This window comes from Rhipicephalus microplus, chromosome 8 (assembly GCF_043290135.1).
Source record: "Rhipicephalus microplus isolate Deutch F79 chromosome 8, USDA_Rmic, whole genome shotgun sequence".
NCBI lineage: Eukaryota > Metazoa > Arthropoda > Arachnida > Ixodida > Ixodidae > Rhipicephalus > Rhipicephalus microplus.
The window spans coordinates 123,612,500-123,630,318 of record NC_134707.1 but is presented as its reverse complement, the minus strand read 5'-3'; the positions used below and the strand labels follow the sequence as shown (position 1 = coordinate 123,630,318).

At 44.8% G+C, this 17,819-nt stretch overlaps 1 protein-coding gene across 1 annotated transcript in view; it reads right to left on the bottom strand.

Moving 5' to 3' along the window:
- The window catches only part of LOC119164564 (acetylcholinesterase), a 21,189-nt gene extending 3,640 nt beyond the window's left edge, over positions 1-17,549 (bottom strand). Inside the window, exons 1-3 of the mRNA XM_037416786.2 lie at positions 17,258-17,549; positions 7,159-7,446; positions 181-1,403 (exon numbers count right to left, since the gene is read on the bottom strand). Of these exons, the coding sequence (XP_037272683.2) occupies positions 181-1,403; positions 7,159-7,428 (1,493 nt within the window). The 5' untranslated portion in view covers positions 7,429-7,446; positions 17,258-17,549. The remainder of the gene's footprint in view (positions 1-180; positions 1,404-7,158; positions 7,447-17,257) is intronic.
- Positions 17,550-17,819: the final 270 nt, after the last annotated feature.

Below are 17,819 nucleotides of genomic sequence, written 5' to 3'. Positions count from 1 at the left end.
ACTTCAATGAAATGCGAGTGAACTTGTTCATGGAGGTTTTGGCTCGTATATGGCAGTCAGCCATATTTATGGCTCTTCTCTTTTTAACATGCACCAGCACGTATCATTCTCTGCGCTGCTCGGTCAAGTCCTGCACAAGTACATCCGTAATGCTGGTAAGGGGGACACAAAGTTGCTTACCCATTTTCGCTGAAGCTTCCCAGCATCCGCATGTAAGCCTCACTCATGCGTCCATTCAGCGAGTCTCGCTCGGCAGCGTAGGGTATGCCGAACGCAAACTGAAGGTCAGTAGCGTGCGGCACTCCCATCCATGCCGGCAGGTTGAACGCATCGTACTTGTGGCCGAACACATACGCGAACACCTTGTTGCCTCTTTCACTGTGCTTTTCCGCAAAGAACTGCAGTGGGCAGTTGAACAGCCTGTCGGACAAGTAGTCCAGGTACTGGCGCCTGAGGGCGTTCCCGTCGCCTTGCGGCGCATCGTCGGCATACTTGTCTTCGATGTCCGGTATGTCCTCTTTTACCCATGATGACAGAGCCGTGCGAAGAGAATCCTTAAGTTTTTCAGGATTGCTTCCGTCGAGGTCATCAGGCAGAAGTTCTAGCTTCGGCGGAAACACGAGCGCTAGGGCTCCTTCGTCGGAAGTGACGCCTGCCACGATATCGACGGACGCGAAGAAGCCACGATTCATGGCTACAAGTGGCATCTTTGGAAGGAATGCGTCGTGGTAGATGGGAGCGAAAGGAATCTTCTTGGGGGCCACGCTCTCTGCGGCCGCCTTCACGAGCTCGTCGGCGGACTTCTTGCGGAAGCAGTCGACGATCTCTTCGGCGTTGGACGAGAGGTCGATGCTGCCACCCTTGGAGCAGCCTACAATGTTGGCCACCTTGTTGCCTTTAACCATGCTCTCGTGGACCATGTCCCAAAGGTCAATGTTGTACATGGTGCCGCTCATCAAGACGGCCCTCTTGAAGAGACCCTCGCTCATGGGAGACAGGACGTGTGCGTGCGCGCTCATCGCTCCTGCACTTTCTCCAAACAAGGTCACCCGATCGGGGTCGCCCCCGAAGTGTTCGATGTTACGCTGAATCCACTTGAGAACCATGACTTGGTCCAGCATGCCGACGTTGCCCGGTGCCTCGGGAGAGTTGGCGCTCATGAAGCCCAGTATGCTGAGGCGGTAGTTCATCGCGACGACGACGACGTCCGTGGTCGCGGCGAGCACGGCACCGTTGTATTCCCACTGATTGGCGCTTCCAAATGTGAAGCCTCCTCCGTGAATCCACACGAGCACGGGCTGTTTGGCACCCGGGTTCATGGCTTTCTCGGGAACCCAGATGTTCAAGTGAAGGCAGTCTTCAGTGTAGGTGACGTTGTTCATGATGACCAGTTGCATCTCTATCTGCAATACAACACCACCGGCTAATTAAAAAAAAGACTAGGGAGGGGTGGCGGGATTAGTTCATAAAAATGCAAAGTAGTGAGCCGTTTCTGAAATTAGCTGTGGTTGTGATTCTGCTCTAAAAAAATGGCGTTGTTTTAGTTCTCGTAAAAATACAATTGTATATTACGATCACAATTATCTTTTGCCATTGAATTGCAATATTTCGCATTAAGCGACACTCTGAACCAGTGTGGGGGGGGGGGGGGGGGGATACCCTGCAAGGTTATTTTGAGTTTCCTACTTAGTGACGAAGCCAAACTACAGTTTCCCACTGTCACTTGCCATCATCCATAAAAAGAATTGTAACGTGCTATATTTTTAAGAACTACACGCAGAAAATACAGAAAATGGGCCACATGGCTCGTGAAAACAGGCTTTTGGCGTGTAGTAAAGAGACGCTGAGTGTTTAGGCACGAAGATAAGCCTATTAAAATAGGAAATGATGGGCTATTATCTGCAATGTGCACATAATATAAACGTTATGGCCATCTAACACAAAAAAGTATTGATTGAAGGAACCAAAAGAAGAAATCTACTAAAATAGAATTGAAAGTTGGGCTATTTGGTATAGTTTTGGTTACACCGCGAAAATGACGAAGACGGAAAACATAAAGGACACAAACGAGCGCTGACTTGCAATTGAAGTTCTTGTTTGGAGAACGTAAGCACGTGAAGAAAAAAGAAGCGTAACAACATTGCGCGGAAGTGGTAAAACGAAATAGAAAAGGTTACATAGGGTATCACTTGACGGTACATGTGCTCAGAAAATATGCAAACATTTTTTGTGTGAGCTGTAGCGATGCCTCACGGAAACATGCTTGATCCATTCGTTTAACAAGGAAAGGCGCTATCACTTCCCTATCATTTGGGATCAGTGCTTCAACAAAATATCTGTGTCGACAAAGACAGGCAAACAGCCACACGTGCTGCAGTGTGATGCCTGATGCGAAGCGTTTGGATTCTTGAGCGAATTTCGGTGCTCTCCTAATAAGCGCTCATTATTGCAACATCCCCTATGCATTAAGCATAGCTTCACAGAGCATAGCAAAAAGCTGGAAAGTGCCAGGTACCCATCACATGTGCTAGCTATGTGTACAGAAAAGCTAATAAAATTCATTATAGGTAAGGGTCTTGTTGACAGGAAACATTCACAAAGGAAGGCTACAAAACAGCAGAAATACTATTGCATGTACATGAATGGCCGCATGGTTTCATCAACATCAGTCACAGCTATTGGGTAAAATTATTCTTTTCAGCTCCCAAAAGACTTCCCAGAATTTTTCGAATAGTTCGGAAAAAATAGAGTGAAATTACAATAAAAGAAGTGACTGTGGAATTATTCATGTGTCCACGTTTGTGCCCTGCAAGAGTGATATTGTTTACCAGATCCCTCTTACATGTGGGCAGTCACACGCGGAGCTGAGCGGTCATTGCATGTGAGAGAAACTTGTTATAGAACTCGAACACGTCGCATTTTGCAGCGCACTGTAGCGCGTGTGGCTGTCCACCTGTCTTTGCCGATACAGAGGCCTTCCATGGGGGCTTGGTCTGTAAAGAAGCAGCCTGCGTGCTCTCGCCTAACGCGTGGACTAAACCCAGCATTTAATTTGGTACCCTGGCCATATGGGCTCCAACGCCCACTCTGTCGTGCCTAATGCCAACGAGTTTCCCACTCCCAGACGCGAGACCTTACTCACTGCGTCAGGAGAGAAGGTTGCCCACGGCCTAAGGGCGAGAAATGACTCCGGAACCAACTGCAGACCTATAATTAAATCTGTCATCACTATCATTATGAATGGCAACAGTTTCCGTTACCGCACCCTCCACTTAAACGAGCACAAGCACTATCTTTCCATGTTCTAAAGACAGGAGCATATCCCTCACCGGCAGTTTACGCCAGATTCATAAGCAAACTAAGGCCAAAATGCCCTCGATGCGGCGTCTCGCGCTGCGATTTACAACGTATGCTGTGGCAACGGCTCGAGTTGCAGGCGGACGACGGGTCTCCAAACACAGGAAAGAACTGGAATAGGAGACTTTCCTCACAAGTCCTCACGAGGACCACAAACTTCGGGTCGTCTAGAGGGCTCATGACCTGTCCGTCGAGTTTCACCTCCCGGTTTCGTCATGGGCGCAGCCCGCTGACGAGACCCGTTATTGGGTCATCGCCTCCCAGAACCAAATAAAGGTATTCAGTCAGTCAGACCGAGATTTTGTCGAAGTACAGATCCCAGATAACCAGACAAGTGATAGAGGCTTGCCATGTTAAACGAGTGGATGAAGCATGCGTCAGTGAGGCATCGCTATATCTCACAGAAAAATAGTTCGCATATTGATTGATCGTTATGTGTGGTTTAACGTCCCAAAACGGCCATATAGGTATGAGAGATGCCGTAGGGGAGGGCTCCAGAAATTTCCACCTCACGGGGTACTTTAACGTACTCCCGAATCTGAGTACATGGGCATACAGCATTTTCATCTCCATCGAAAATGCAGAAGCCGCCGGGATTCAATCGCGTGACCTGCAGGTCAGCAGCCGAGTACCTTGGTGACTAGACCACCGCAGCGGGGCAAAATTTCGCATATCATCTAACTCCTTATTGTACCGTCAAGTCATACCCTATGTACGTTTTGTATTCCTTTTTAACACTTATGTGCAATGTTGTTACGCTTCTTTTCTTTACGTGCTTGTGTTCTTCAAATAGAACTTTCCTTTGCGAATCAGCGCTCCTTCTGTCCCTTCTGTTTTTGCCTTCATCATTTTCGCACTGTAATCAAAAATGCATAAAAAGAGCTTGTTTTTGACCTAGCTGGTGAAATACACAAGGAACAGTTGGCTCCTTAAAAACAACCGCACGCAATAAGCAGTCATTGACGTGTTTTTGTTTTTGTGTTCCTGTTTTTTAGCAGGAAAGTGTGCATTCACAAGGGGTAAAGGTTAGTGCAAGCTTCCTCCTGTTTATTCCCAGTTTCTTGGAGCCACATACATATAAATGCATTGGCATGTTTAGCGTACTGCAAGGCCACCACGGCTCATGAAAAGTTGGACGCGCCTCACACCCTAGAATCCTCATATATTAGCGACACATCAGTCTTACTGTATTGCGCTCAAAGTTTTTCTGAGAATACTGTGATGAGGCTGGCTATAAGTTTTGAGAAGAAAATGCAAATGTTTCAATTGTCGTAAAATTTTTCTTGTGTAATAAGATGAAAATAATTGTTCAGCAACAAATTATATAATTTCACAATTGCGGGTGTACACCGCGCACTCTTTCTCCACAAATATTTTTCTTCTACAGAGCAATTCCTTCGTACACGTCATGGCTTTCTTATTGGCGTTTACTCCATATCTGTATCACTTTCGCTATCACAGGTTACCACTGTACTGCCATCGTTCCGCAAGGTGAATTACAGGCCAGCAATGGCAGAAGCATGTTTCTGGTGTCCACTATATAGTACTCAGATACGTCAATACAGTGTGCGCGCTGGCCACAGCGCTCGCCCAGCTTACAACTGTGTGCCTGGCTAACATTTCTGCCTTCTCTCTTGCTGTTCTTGTACTTCCTTCCAGCTTACAACTCAGGGTGACCAAGGAAAGAAGTAGGCTACGCGCATGCACAACATAAATACTCACAAAATAAAGGAACACGATAACAGGCCGCTCCTGTCATGGGTTCCCCTCTGTAAATGTTCTAACTTGTGGCTGAATAATTATGTCAATAAATGAGTACTAACCAAGCAAGCAAACAGTCTCGTTATAACGTATCTGTATACGCAACCATGGGTGGCACGGTTGGCCTGTCGCACGCCTGATTTGCACCCCTCGCCATAGAGGAAACCCCTCATAATGGTCTAGTAGTGGTTATGGTGTCAGACTCAGGACCCGCAGGTGGCGGAGTCAAATCATGACCGTAGCGGCCACATCTTCGATGGAGCTGAAAACGTACGAGGCCTGTGTACTTAGCAAAGGTTGATTGCGTGCCTTGTTGGTGTAACATGTTCTGAAAGTTATGCGCTGCACTGAATTGACGAGGACGTGACAAGGAGAGCGCTTGCGTCTGTTTTCCCTGTCCAGTTCTCGTCATTCCAGTGCCGCGCCTAATTTTGAGAACCGCGCACCCGTCGCGGTGGTCTAGTGGCTAATGTGCTCAGCTGCTGACTCGCAGGTCGCGGGATTGAATCCCGGCGGCGGCGGCAGCGGCTGCATTTTCGATGAAGGCAAAAATGCTGTAGGCCCGTGTGCTCAGATTTGGGTGCACGTTAAGGAACTCCATCTGGTCGAAATTTCCGGAGTCCTCCACTACGGCGCCTCTCATAATAATATCGTAGTTTTGGTACGTCAAATTTCACATATCAATTAACTTTGAGAACCGTGTTCCTAGATTTAGGTTCACGCTAAAGAACCTCTGGTTGTCGAAATTTTCAGAGCCCTCAAATAGGGCGTCTCTTGTAATAATTTTGTTGTTTTATGATACTTACACTTTACTATTACTAATAATATTTAAGTATTGGTAATATTTATACTATAAAAATTACTATTAAAAGGAGATAGTAACACGGGCGAAGGGATGGTTACCGATGAAGAGCAGGTTTTTCTCTTGTATGTACTGCTTATTAGTAAATATTTTTGTGAGGCTAGCTGGTGCATGTTACGAGAAAATTAGACACAGGGAAAGAATAGGTGAAATTAAGAGCGTCATCGCAATTAACCTTATTTCTGCAAGATCATCACAATTCACCGACCATGCTACCCATGCGCAATAACACATCACACGTCACATCGCACAATGACGCACTCAATGCACGTGCTAGTGGAGAACTTGTCAAAAAATACAATTCGGCAGATATATGTTTTCTTTCTGACCAATTAGCCCCTCTCGCTCCATCGCTTCCTTGCTTGTACCTAGAATGGGGATATTAGCAAATGTTGTCTCACATCTTTATGCACTGAAGTACATATAGAGGCAAATGTGCTACGCTCTTTCGTTTCGAGTATTTTTTACTGGTAGTTTACATCTAATGATTTTCTTGTAATCTGCACTCCTCCTACCCTACATCTCAAATGGGGAATGAGTTGGTGCCTATACGAACTGTAAATGAGAAAATGATGCAGTCATTCATGTTATCATATTTTTTGTTCTTTTATTTCTTATCTTTCTGTTTAAACACCACAATAGATTATCAAGCATGAGGTCATATACGTATGAGAAAGTAAATATGGTGTTAACTTTTTCAGTACACGAATATGAAAAGATAATAATTTCTTCACATTCAATGGTGTGTGTATACTCTCATGCCGGTTTTCTAGTTAAGGCACGCACGCTGTCTTTTTGAAAACTGGAGGAGCAAGCCCACCTCTGTGTAGTTCACATAGACATTTAGTGCTTACTGGTGGCATGGTAGGCTACTCAAGGACTAATTCAGTAATATGCACAGTTCGCGTGGTTGTCATAATTATAATATTTCGTGTTTTACACTGCAAATCCAATATATGAATATGAGAGACAGCATAATAAGAGCTCCAGAAATTTGACTACCGTGGTGTACTTTAAAGTGCACTGACATCACACAGTACACAGACGTCTACTATTCCGCTGCCTTCGAAATGCGACTGACACTGCTGGGATCGAACCCGCTACCTTCTGGTCAGCAACCGAGCACTGTAATGACTGTTCAACCCGAACCTTCTATGAAGAGGACATGCTTCACTCACCTGTGGGCATGCAGTTCGCGTGGATGTCGCGTCCAGAGTATCCTGCCACCTTTTCTTTGGCTGCGGAGGCCGGAAGCGAAGTTTGTCCAGGGGCGGCTCTGCATACGGTATTCCGACGTACTCTTCTACGGGTTCGTTGTCCAAGACGTGAACCACTTTGCCGCGCACACGGCCCTCGGTGGTCTCCCTCTCGACGTGCATGTCCTCAGCCGTAGCGGTGAGATTGAAGGCGAGAATGACGCCAATCAGCACAGCTGCTTTCACCGCCATGTTCGCTAGTACCAGTGCCTGCAGGGGGAATAGAAACATGACAATCGCTTAGTGGTGGCCCGAGGGTGAAACAAATCGCTGAACGGCGGACAGAGCATACCATTTTTGTGATTTTTTAGCACTACAACCTCCGCTGTTTCTGTAACTGCAAAGTGATTTTAAGCAGAAAACCAGACACTCTCGTGGTTTCACAATCAAGAAAGAGCAATAACAAGCGAACAGGTAGTGGAATAAAATCACTTCATAGAAAAATTGATGTCCTCATGGAGACAGATTGACTATTATTCATTAAAGAAGACCCCTGGGGTAAGGGTAAATTCCTTGCTCCTTTACTTCACAGAAACGTCTGGCGCTTTATTATAACCGATAGTTGGCCGGCTTCAAGTGGGTTCGTATTAAAAGCCAAAACAACGAGAGGAAGCAAAAAAAAAACGAAGGCGAGAGAAGAAAAAAATAGGCGTTGCGTTTGCCGTTCATTATTAGTCTTTTTTTGATACTGCTTTTACGTTTTGTGAGTGCGCGTCATCTGTGTTTGAGTCATGGTCATCTGCCCTTTTCGCAAGTTTTCTCTCGCATCTTGAACAAACCATGCTCGCGACGCTGTTGTGGATTTGGACTTAAAGGTAAATATGACGGTGACGATGAAAATTCGCCTCAAGTTTTGATGTTATTGATCTCGCAATAAAAGAGATAAAAGTACACTCGCGGAAATGCAGCACCTCGAAGTGGGTTCTCGTAAAACGTTGCAGGCACGCTCTGTGGCGACAGGAGTAACATCTACGCCGTCTCAGCGCCAAGTCCTTCACGGATGCAATGTTTTTCACTCACGTCGCTACTACCGAGACAGGGTACTGAATCTGTACAACAAATATTCACACGTCACGAAAGCGAAGAAAAAAAGCTTATAACGATTTGGCCAGTTGATGGCGATAATCAAGGCAGAGCCTTAATGAAGAGGTCAACCTCAATCGAGCGCTAATGTTTTTCAGTAGGAGCATGCACAACCGCGCGACAGGCTGGCCCATTTCACCATTCTGGATATTCTACTGTAGTTCGTGCCAGACAAAAACGTGAAAAGCTGGATCTCTTTGCTGCTGCCCTTTGTCTTCCGCAATGCAACTGGTTGCAGGTAGTTTTTTCAATGGAAAGGCAACAGAATTGCTGTAACTTCAATATTACCTAAACTACGCGACCTATTACAAAATACAATCATTGATCGGATGTGGTATTCATGACTTACGTGTAATCAAATGGGCGAAACCTGCTGGGCACGAGTTTTCGTGGCACTTATGTTATAAAGGTTGTTGAGAATATATTTTTCACAAAACAATTTATTCACCGCATGTGCTAACGCATTAAACAGCTCAGAAGGAGAAGTCACTCGATTGACTCTATTTCTTTTGAACAGAAAAAAAATGCCTCGTTCACCTCACTTGCTTAGAAAAACAATTTTTTTTCGTTTCATTAGAACATGTGACGCACTCATGCTGGGGATTCCTGCTTGCGCATGTATCAATTTGCGCCTCACTGAGAAGAAAAGACAAAAAGCAAATGCACAACGAAAGTTTAGGAAGAAGAAAATCAACATGAACTTTTCGCAAGTCTGTCCAAGAAGCAGAAAACATTACTTCTTTCTTCGTTCCGTATAATCTTGCGCAATGCATGTATCGTACGTGCTAAATGTGCCATTTGCATATTTCGACCCTACCAGACATGGAGCACTGCCAGAAGTTGTTTCGGTGAGTGGTCTTCATAGACCTTCACTTTCATCGACAGGAAAACTTGGCTCTTAATAGGATGAGTCACCGTAAAATTGCAGCCTTATGGCGGGCGAAGGAAATGTAGCCGACTAAGCCTGCTTAGGAGTAACCGTTTACTTGATGTTAATATCGATCCACGTTTGGAGCTCTTTGAAGTATGCGGTCATATTCGAGGTGGCTTGAATGAACGCATTTGCAAGTTATCGTGGCAGGTGGCACTTCCCAGAATGTGCTGCAACAAGCGCAGAGAAACTTCAAAAGAAAAATCTGAAATTAGTTCGACGGCCCGATATACAACTTTCAATGAAATTGCTGCCCCTGCTGCCGCAGTGGTCTAGAGGCTATGGTACTCGGCTGCTGGCATGCATGTCACGGGATCAACTCTCGGCTGCGGTGGCTACGATTTCAATTGAGGTGAAAATCTGTATGCCCATGTGCTCAGATATGGATGCACGTTAAAGAACCCCTGGTGCTCAGAACTTCCGCAGCCCTCCACTACGGCATCTCTCATAATCATTTGGTGGTTTTGAGACGTTAAACCCATCGTATAATCTTCAATGAATTTCTTGTATTTGCGAGGCGAAAGTTGGTGCTAAATTGACTTCAGGACACCGCTATTTTGTAATGTAAAAAACACGTTTCACGGCAATACAAGGATTCTTTTTTATACAGCCAACTAGCAACGCAGCTGTTCAGCAAATCCCTCTTTGTCCGACAAACCCAAGAACTATCAGCTTTAGTAAGGGTATGTTCCACAAGAATTCAACCAACCGAACAATAAATTCTGCTTCACTAAAATGAAGAAGGTAATTAACTAGGCTCCAATATTTTTTTTTCGCTCTTTTACCCGTAGGGCCACGGGACGGCCAAGTGGTTTCCCATAGTAGAGTACCAAGTACTCTAAATAGTTCACCAGTTTTTTTCTTAACAGAGAAATTACCCAAAGATATTTGGTTGATTCAACTACTCATCTCTGATCTACTAAAAAAAGCGGTAATCTATCATATGCAAAGCACAAAGTTGATATGTCGCTTTAAAACGAGCTCGACGTTACGATGCGGACATGAATTATGCCGTAAATCAGTTCCATGTCATGGTTATGCTTGCGCCTAAAATTTGTGTTCGTCGTTCATTCACGTCACAAAATGCCAAAATTAGTATTTACAGTGTACCCTCCGCGCCCTTCGCGCCATCTCGCAAGTGATAATAAAAGCACGCTATAACTACTGGGGTCTGTGTATTATCATGTGTTGTCTACAAAGCTGGTCATTAGAAAGCTTTAAAACGCATGACTTCAGCCTGAGTCACCTCGCGCAACCCGCTAGACAATGAGAGGTCGCAGTTTCGACTCCCGGCGACAAAATGTTTATTCCAGCTTTTTCTTCACCATCTGTCAATGTATAATTTACAAGGTCATATGCATTACGCAAGTACTTTAGTGAAGCCACAATGGACCTCGGCATAAAATACTCTCGTGTAAAAAAAGAGGCTGAAATTCTGAGTGTTTTCTACGCATAAACAAGAACAAAATCTTGGGATATGCTAGGTATAGTAACGACTCTGAGTCATACTTTAGACCTCCAGCTTTTGAACGTGTGCTCAAAGTACACCTGGCACTGAGCATGGTCAACTGATTCAATTTCTGGCTTGAATGTGAGTCCTGGTTGCCTAGGCGGTAATGTCGCATCTATACAGAGCAGCAATGTGTCGCACATTACCGGTAGACTATTATACCGTTCGGTGGGGGCTTACACAGTAAACGATTGTTAGTAGCACAAAAAAAAAAAAGCACCGGTCCTTGTCAGCCTCGTCTTTGTGTCTATTTTCGTTTGCGCTATTTTCACTAAAAAGTCACTTTGCCCCGCCGCGGTGGTCTAGTGGCTAAGGTACTCGGCTGCTGACCCACAGGTCGCGGGTTCGGATCCCGACTGCGGCGGCTGCATTTCCGATGGAGGCGGGAATGTTGTAGGCCCGTGTGCTCAGATTTGGGCGCACGTTAAAGAACCCCAGGTGGTCGAAATTTCCGGAGCCCTCCACTACGGCGTCTCTCATAATCATATGGTGGTTTTGGGACGTTAAACCCCACATATCAATCAATCAACTAAAAAGTCACTTTGCCGACGAAGTGCATCACCTGTACTTTCTCTTTGCGTTTCCTGTTTCAAACTAGGCCATCCCGACATAATTGCCTCCCTTAGAACACAGCGTTGAAGCACCACTGCAGCTGCACTGGCGCAATGAAGCACTCGCCTCGTGAGTTATCCAGACTGCTGCGGAACCCGGCTGAAAGGGCAGTGTGCCAGACGGGCCTACAAGGTGCCCGATAAGCCGTACCGGCCGGAAATAGTATCAATGAACTCGTGTGCTTCCCAGCAGAGAAGAGAGCAATTTTCTGCAGATGCAATAGTCTAGTACAGGAAAGGGCTTTTTTTTTTTACTCGTGATTTCGTTTCAATAAAGCCCGACAAACATCCGCTGACTGCGCTCGAATGACGAGTGATCATTTTTAGCCACATTTCAAAAGTCTTTGCAGCTTTTTCTTCATCCTGTATAGCCATTAATCAAAAACGGTATGTCGCACTATCAAACAATAATTTACGGATTTTGCAGTCTATAGGCTGCGCAATGTTTTAAACCACGAAGCTGGACGATTCGGAAGACTAACATGGTTCCTTCTCTACATTATTTCTAGGCCTTATCTAGGTGATGCAGCTTCTTTCTACGTTGGTTTTCAGCGTAGACTACACATAGTCTTAAACATCGCGTATGTCTGAACTACAGAGACAGAAACTCACCACTCTGATGCATATACGGTATGTCGTGGTTGGCACAGGCCTTCGACCGGTACGGGGCGCCCTAGCAGCCGCCGTTGCCTCCTCCATTTTCTAGTATCCTCTAGTTGTAATATGTACTTGGGTTCACCGCCATCATTTTACTGTCATCTTATGGTCATTGTGTTGATGATGTTCCTCTCACATTTACGGCACTCACCCACAAATGGTTGAGTTTCACCGCCGATGGATGGCTGGGGCTTCGTCAAGTTGTCACGGGACAGCTTTTCTCACGGCTACCTTTTTTTCACCATAAATGTTTGTTTTTTGGTTAAAACCAAGTTCTTCGATCGATCGATCGATTGATTGATTGATTGATTGATTGATTGATTGATTGATTGATTGATTGATTGATTGATTGATTGATTGATTGATTGATTGATTGATTGATTGATTGATTGAAGGGGGTCGGCTAAGAACCGGGTGACAGGATCTTCAAGTTAGTGGGTTATGTATCTAAAGACATCCGATGGAAAGTAAGTCTATGAAATTAAATCGTCAATAATGACTCAAAATTCTGCACGAGGCAACGGTGAGGCAATCAAATTTGTTCGGAGCTGAAAATAAGAATGTGCAAACAAGGCAATCTTTTTGTTTCCTCCATCTACGGAAACACAGCATAGCAATCCTCTCTGTGACTATAACCTAATGTCCCTCCAAAAGATAAAATTACTGCGCATTTATTTCTAAATCTGGCTTTTCAATTGTATCGACAAGGTATTGTTTCTTTATAAGAATGCCAGCGACAGAATAATAAGATGTGGTGTATTGTTTTTATCTCCTTGAAAAACAGAGGCAACGGAGACGCATGAGCCCAGCTAAATAATAATTCAGATGCAGAGTTCTACAGCGTAATTTTCTCGGCTCAATGTTGCCTTTTTTATTTCCACTTGACCAGTGCTGAGTGGAGGTATTCGCCCAATTTCTGTGCCTGCCTCCGATGACGATAGTTTTCGCGTAACCCACACACACAGGTGAAACATGACACATGACAACATGCTACGCTCTATAGCGTGCTCGCGGCCGTTTCGCTAGCTTCACATAATCCAAATTTCGTAATACGTAACGTGAATGGATGACGAAGATAAGTGACATGTCCCACATTGATAATCAAGACATGCGTGTCATGTAAAACGTGACTACATGCTACGCACATAGCGCGTTCGCGGCCGTTTCGCTATCCTCACATATACTGAATTTGGTATTACGGGACGTAAATGGACGGCAAACACAAAAGCTATAGGTGCCAACGTGATAATCATGGCACTGAAGTCATGAACGGCATAATATACATGCCTACCACTACTAGTTCCGGTTTTGCAAACGTTAGTAGTGCCATCGTTTATCGAATATAAACAATATACTTGCATTTTATCTAGACCCATGAGGGCGCCCAACATGATTACTTGTTTCTGCTGTGTACTATGTCCAACCGCCACATAACATTGCTGATATTCAAGTGACATATCAACCTTCCTTATTTGTGCTTCGCCTATGATCGATTCTCACTGTGCATGGGATCTGCCATTTCCATTTAAGTGCTTCCGCGTATGTGCAATGTTTCCTGTTAGTATGGAATCTACAGAACTGTGTAGTTTTAATCAAATAATGAAAACATCACTTTTCACAAGCAATTAGGTTCAAGTTTTTTTATTGGACTCAAAACAACGCTACTAATTCTATGATTTCTATTGGCGTCCTCAGATAAAGACAAACCGCAAAGAAACACTTTCAGTCCTTCGAAACCTATTCGTTATCCGTGCACTGCTAGTTTTTATACTTCCACAATTGAATAGTGTGTGAAAAGTCGTCGCTGGCCCCGCCGCGGTGGTCTAGTGGCTAAGGTACTCGGCTGCTGACCCGCACGTCGTGGGTTCGAATCCCGGCTGCGGCGGCTGCATTTTCGATGGAGGCGGAAATGTTGTAGGCCCGAATACTCAGATTTTGGTGCACGTTAAAGAACCCCAGGTGGTCGAAATTTCCGGAGCCCTCCACTACAGCGTCTCTCATAATCATATGGTGGTTTCGGGACGTTAAACCCCACATATCAATCAATCAAAAGTCGTCGCTGTGTGCGGACTCAACTATCAGGTTATCGCTCACCTCAGTTTGATCCTAATCACAAGATTGAGGCTGATTTTTACAGCACAAACATCTATCTTATTGCGTCGTAATAAGCCCATCTAACGGCTGCAGCTGCCGTCCCGCTGACTTTGTGCCAAGTTTTATCTCTATGTCTCAAACACACTTGACCTCAAGGCATTCAATGCGGCCACCCTGCTTTGTCATCTGATGTCTTCCCTATCAATATTTTTCTACACGTATGCTGTTTTCCCAGCTTTGTATGCCTTTTCAGAAAATTTGTACGTTTATATTATACCGCTATTATCATAGCAAACAGCACACTTTTTCTATTTGTATTTTCTTTATGACAGGTCAGTCTGTTAATTTATTTTTGTTTTCTGTGTCATCCACTTTTTTATACACTATATCGGAGTGGAGCTATCGTTATTGTCGTCATCCGAGGGTTGTAATCGTGGCATCAGAAACAATCATCACCATCACCAGCAAGATGCGCCGCTCGCCCGGTTCGTGACGCTCGCGCTACGAGTGAACTCGGGTTTGCCTGATTTCATGCTGATGCGGAATAAATGACGTGCGACAGATGTTTCGTTGAGCGAGTGCCATGTGTTGTAACAATAATACCAATACTTCCTTTACCCGTAAAAATAATTTTATTTATAAATAATAATTGACTAGTAAAAATTTTATACTATGGCTTACTATAAATGTGGTTTAATATCATGTTTTATAAATGATTGCCTTTTTTCACTTTTTCTCAAAGCACAAGGAAGAAAATGTAGACTATTGGATATGGCCCAGTTCCTGCGGCTGGGAACCGCTTTGAAACGCATGTAATGCAATCAAGAAGACACGTGACAAGTCTACGAGAGAGACTGTCGTGGTGAAGTCTATCTCTTTTCTGGGTTTCGTGTTCATCACCACTCCGCCGCTTAATATCAGTGAAAAGTAACTGTCGTTCCCAATGAATTAGTTATTGTGTACCTAATATGTATTGTGCTTTCTCGGCAGCAATGTAAGTGGTACAGAGTGGCAATAAAATATTCTGTTGAAAGTCAGCGCCTGTGCTATTCAGTGTTATTTTTCTCGTCATCAACTAGAATGCACATACGGTCATCGCGATTTTGCTGGAATGCGTCTGTTTGCTAAAACTGTCCGCATAGCTGTACATAGAAGACATGATACTTAAATATAGTGCGCCAATGTAAAGTCTGCAGTCAAGTCGACAGCATGTCAAAGCAAATCGCTTTGTTAGACTTTTTAAAGAAACTTTTAAGCATTTGCCCGAACAGTAAACGAAACGTTGCATATTACGAATGTTAGGCGATGGTTTGAGTACGCACGCGCAGCATGGGACCCTTTCAAATGTTCTAGAAGACAAGCTAGAGCGAGTCCAAAAAGGAGCTGCAAGACTCGTCACAGGAAAGTATTTTTAATAACTTCGAAGTTCCCAATTCATGGAAGAATCGGATTGAAATTACTTTTCACACGCAGAAAGATAATCATGCGGAAGCTTTTGCGTTACATTCACAGCGGTAGCTGTAACAGTGGGAGACTGTCTCTCTAGTCACCTAATAAGGAAGGGGTGCATCGACTTAATAGGGAGGAAAGCATTTGTACAAAACATTTCCCCCTCCGCCCCCCCCCCTCCTCGCATCCCTAACGGGAAATTCTACGCACGCTTTTGCGTGCCATTCAAAACATCAACCTAAAGTACGGTGGTGAGGGCGAAAAAGATTCAGTAAAAGCAACAAACAACGTAAAAAAGCCTTATTACAAGAGAGGAATGTATGTCGTGTAAATGAAGCGTGGCCTGCTGCGCAGTCTGAGTGAGACATACGAAAAGCCAATTGCAACGGACATTCCGGCAACACCTGTACCGTCCGAATCACATGGATATATAAAACACAAGACATACTTTGAAATGCATCCGAAAAAAATATATAGAAGCAAGACGAATAAGTTCATGCTTATTTAATAAGTAGATTTCAGATTAGGAATGCTGTCACCATTTATTGCTCATCAGATTTTGAAAGATCGTTGTCCATTAGAATTCCACCAACAGGAACTGTACCACGTTAACGGTTATACCAGCTGTGCGGAAGAACTATGCTTGACTTCGCTACTGATTTCTTTCCCAGCAAATTTCTCTGACTAATCCGGTATAAAATATGAAAAAATCTATACTAGTTCTCGTGCCATCAATGTTTATTATTAATATTAGGTGCATATAATAATAACATCTGAAGCTTTAGTCCCGAAACCACGATATGATTATGAGGCTGCTGCAGTGGAGGGCCCCAGGTCGTCTGCTCTTTAGTGTGCACTTGCAGCGCACAGTACTTCAACATCTGCCGTTTTACCTCCATCGAAACGCGACCGCCATGGCTAGGATCGAACCCATGACCTTCGGCTGAACAGTAGAGCACCTGAGCCACTGTTCTATTGCGCCCCTCAATAGGCACGTGAAAAGCACAATCGGCACATATGGTATACTGACATGGACGTCGTGCAGAATCTGCAGCAGAACCACGCAAGTGCAGAAATAAAAATAACGCATCGAAGCAAGGAAGGCAGAGGGAAAGCACACGAACTGTCGTCCACATTGCCGTTATCCTTCAGGAGTCAAGGACGTTCGCGTGTTCCTTTTAGCTCATACGCAGCCTCCATTCCGGCCTGTGACAACATGCTCCGAATTAGAACTAAAGAGAATCTTTAACTATGGCGATATTTTTTTCACGAAATGCTAGCTGTGTGAAATGCGTGCACAAAATATATCGTTTAAACCGAACTTAGAGATTGTTATACATACGGTGTAGTTGCGCTCCATCACAGCGCTCCGGTGCTTCTTATATTTTATGCTCTACAAATGTGTTACACCTGGAACCTCCATTTTTTTGTCTGTCGAACAGTTCATTCAAAATGTTAATGAGCTACATTATTACGTGCAACGGTTCACATTATCGGAAAGCCCAAAGTTCTATTGATGGAAGCTATTCGCCACGTTACGCAAATGGACGAGATGAGGCAAACCCATAAGATGTTGCGCTTCACCTATGTTTCCGTTTAAGAAACGCAAAGGGTTGCTTATCAGTGTCGTTAGTTCAAGTGTTAAGAGATAACGAAACCGTGTTGGACACTGGCGCTCACACTCACCGAAACCAGTCAGTAGCGAACCTCGCGCTCGACACACGGGCCAGCGCTCCAAGTGCCCGTCAAATAGCGATGCGCTGGCTGCGCTGCTCACAACCGGGCTCGCGTTGCGCTATCTGGCTGCACCGCGAAAGCTGGCGCCCGCTCATGAAAGAAGGAAAACGAGCGAGGAACGTCGCTCGTTAAAACAGAGGGTGGAAAAGGAAAATGTAATAATAAAAGAACACGCTGTTTCCTGAGCCGCCGTTGACTCGTATGCGTGTCAGGGTTGAATCGGACGGAACGTGCGTCTTTTCCTGGTGAGCGGCTCGACGTAATCCTCCGGCGTTGAGAAATAAGTGAAAGGACGACTGAAGCGACGACTATCGCCATCGCCACTGCCGAAGAAAGCGCCACCTTCGCTGAGTAGCTCTTGCAGCTCCGCAAGCCGATATCCAGGACTACAAACTAGCTGCCGACACAGAGAGGAACACATGAATAAGAAAACGCAGGGAAGTTAACCTCCTAGACAAAACAGGTTTGCTACCCTGCGCAGGGGTGGATAATTAGGGGTGATAGAGAACAA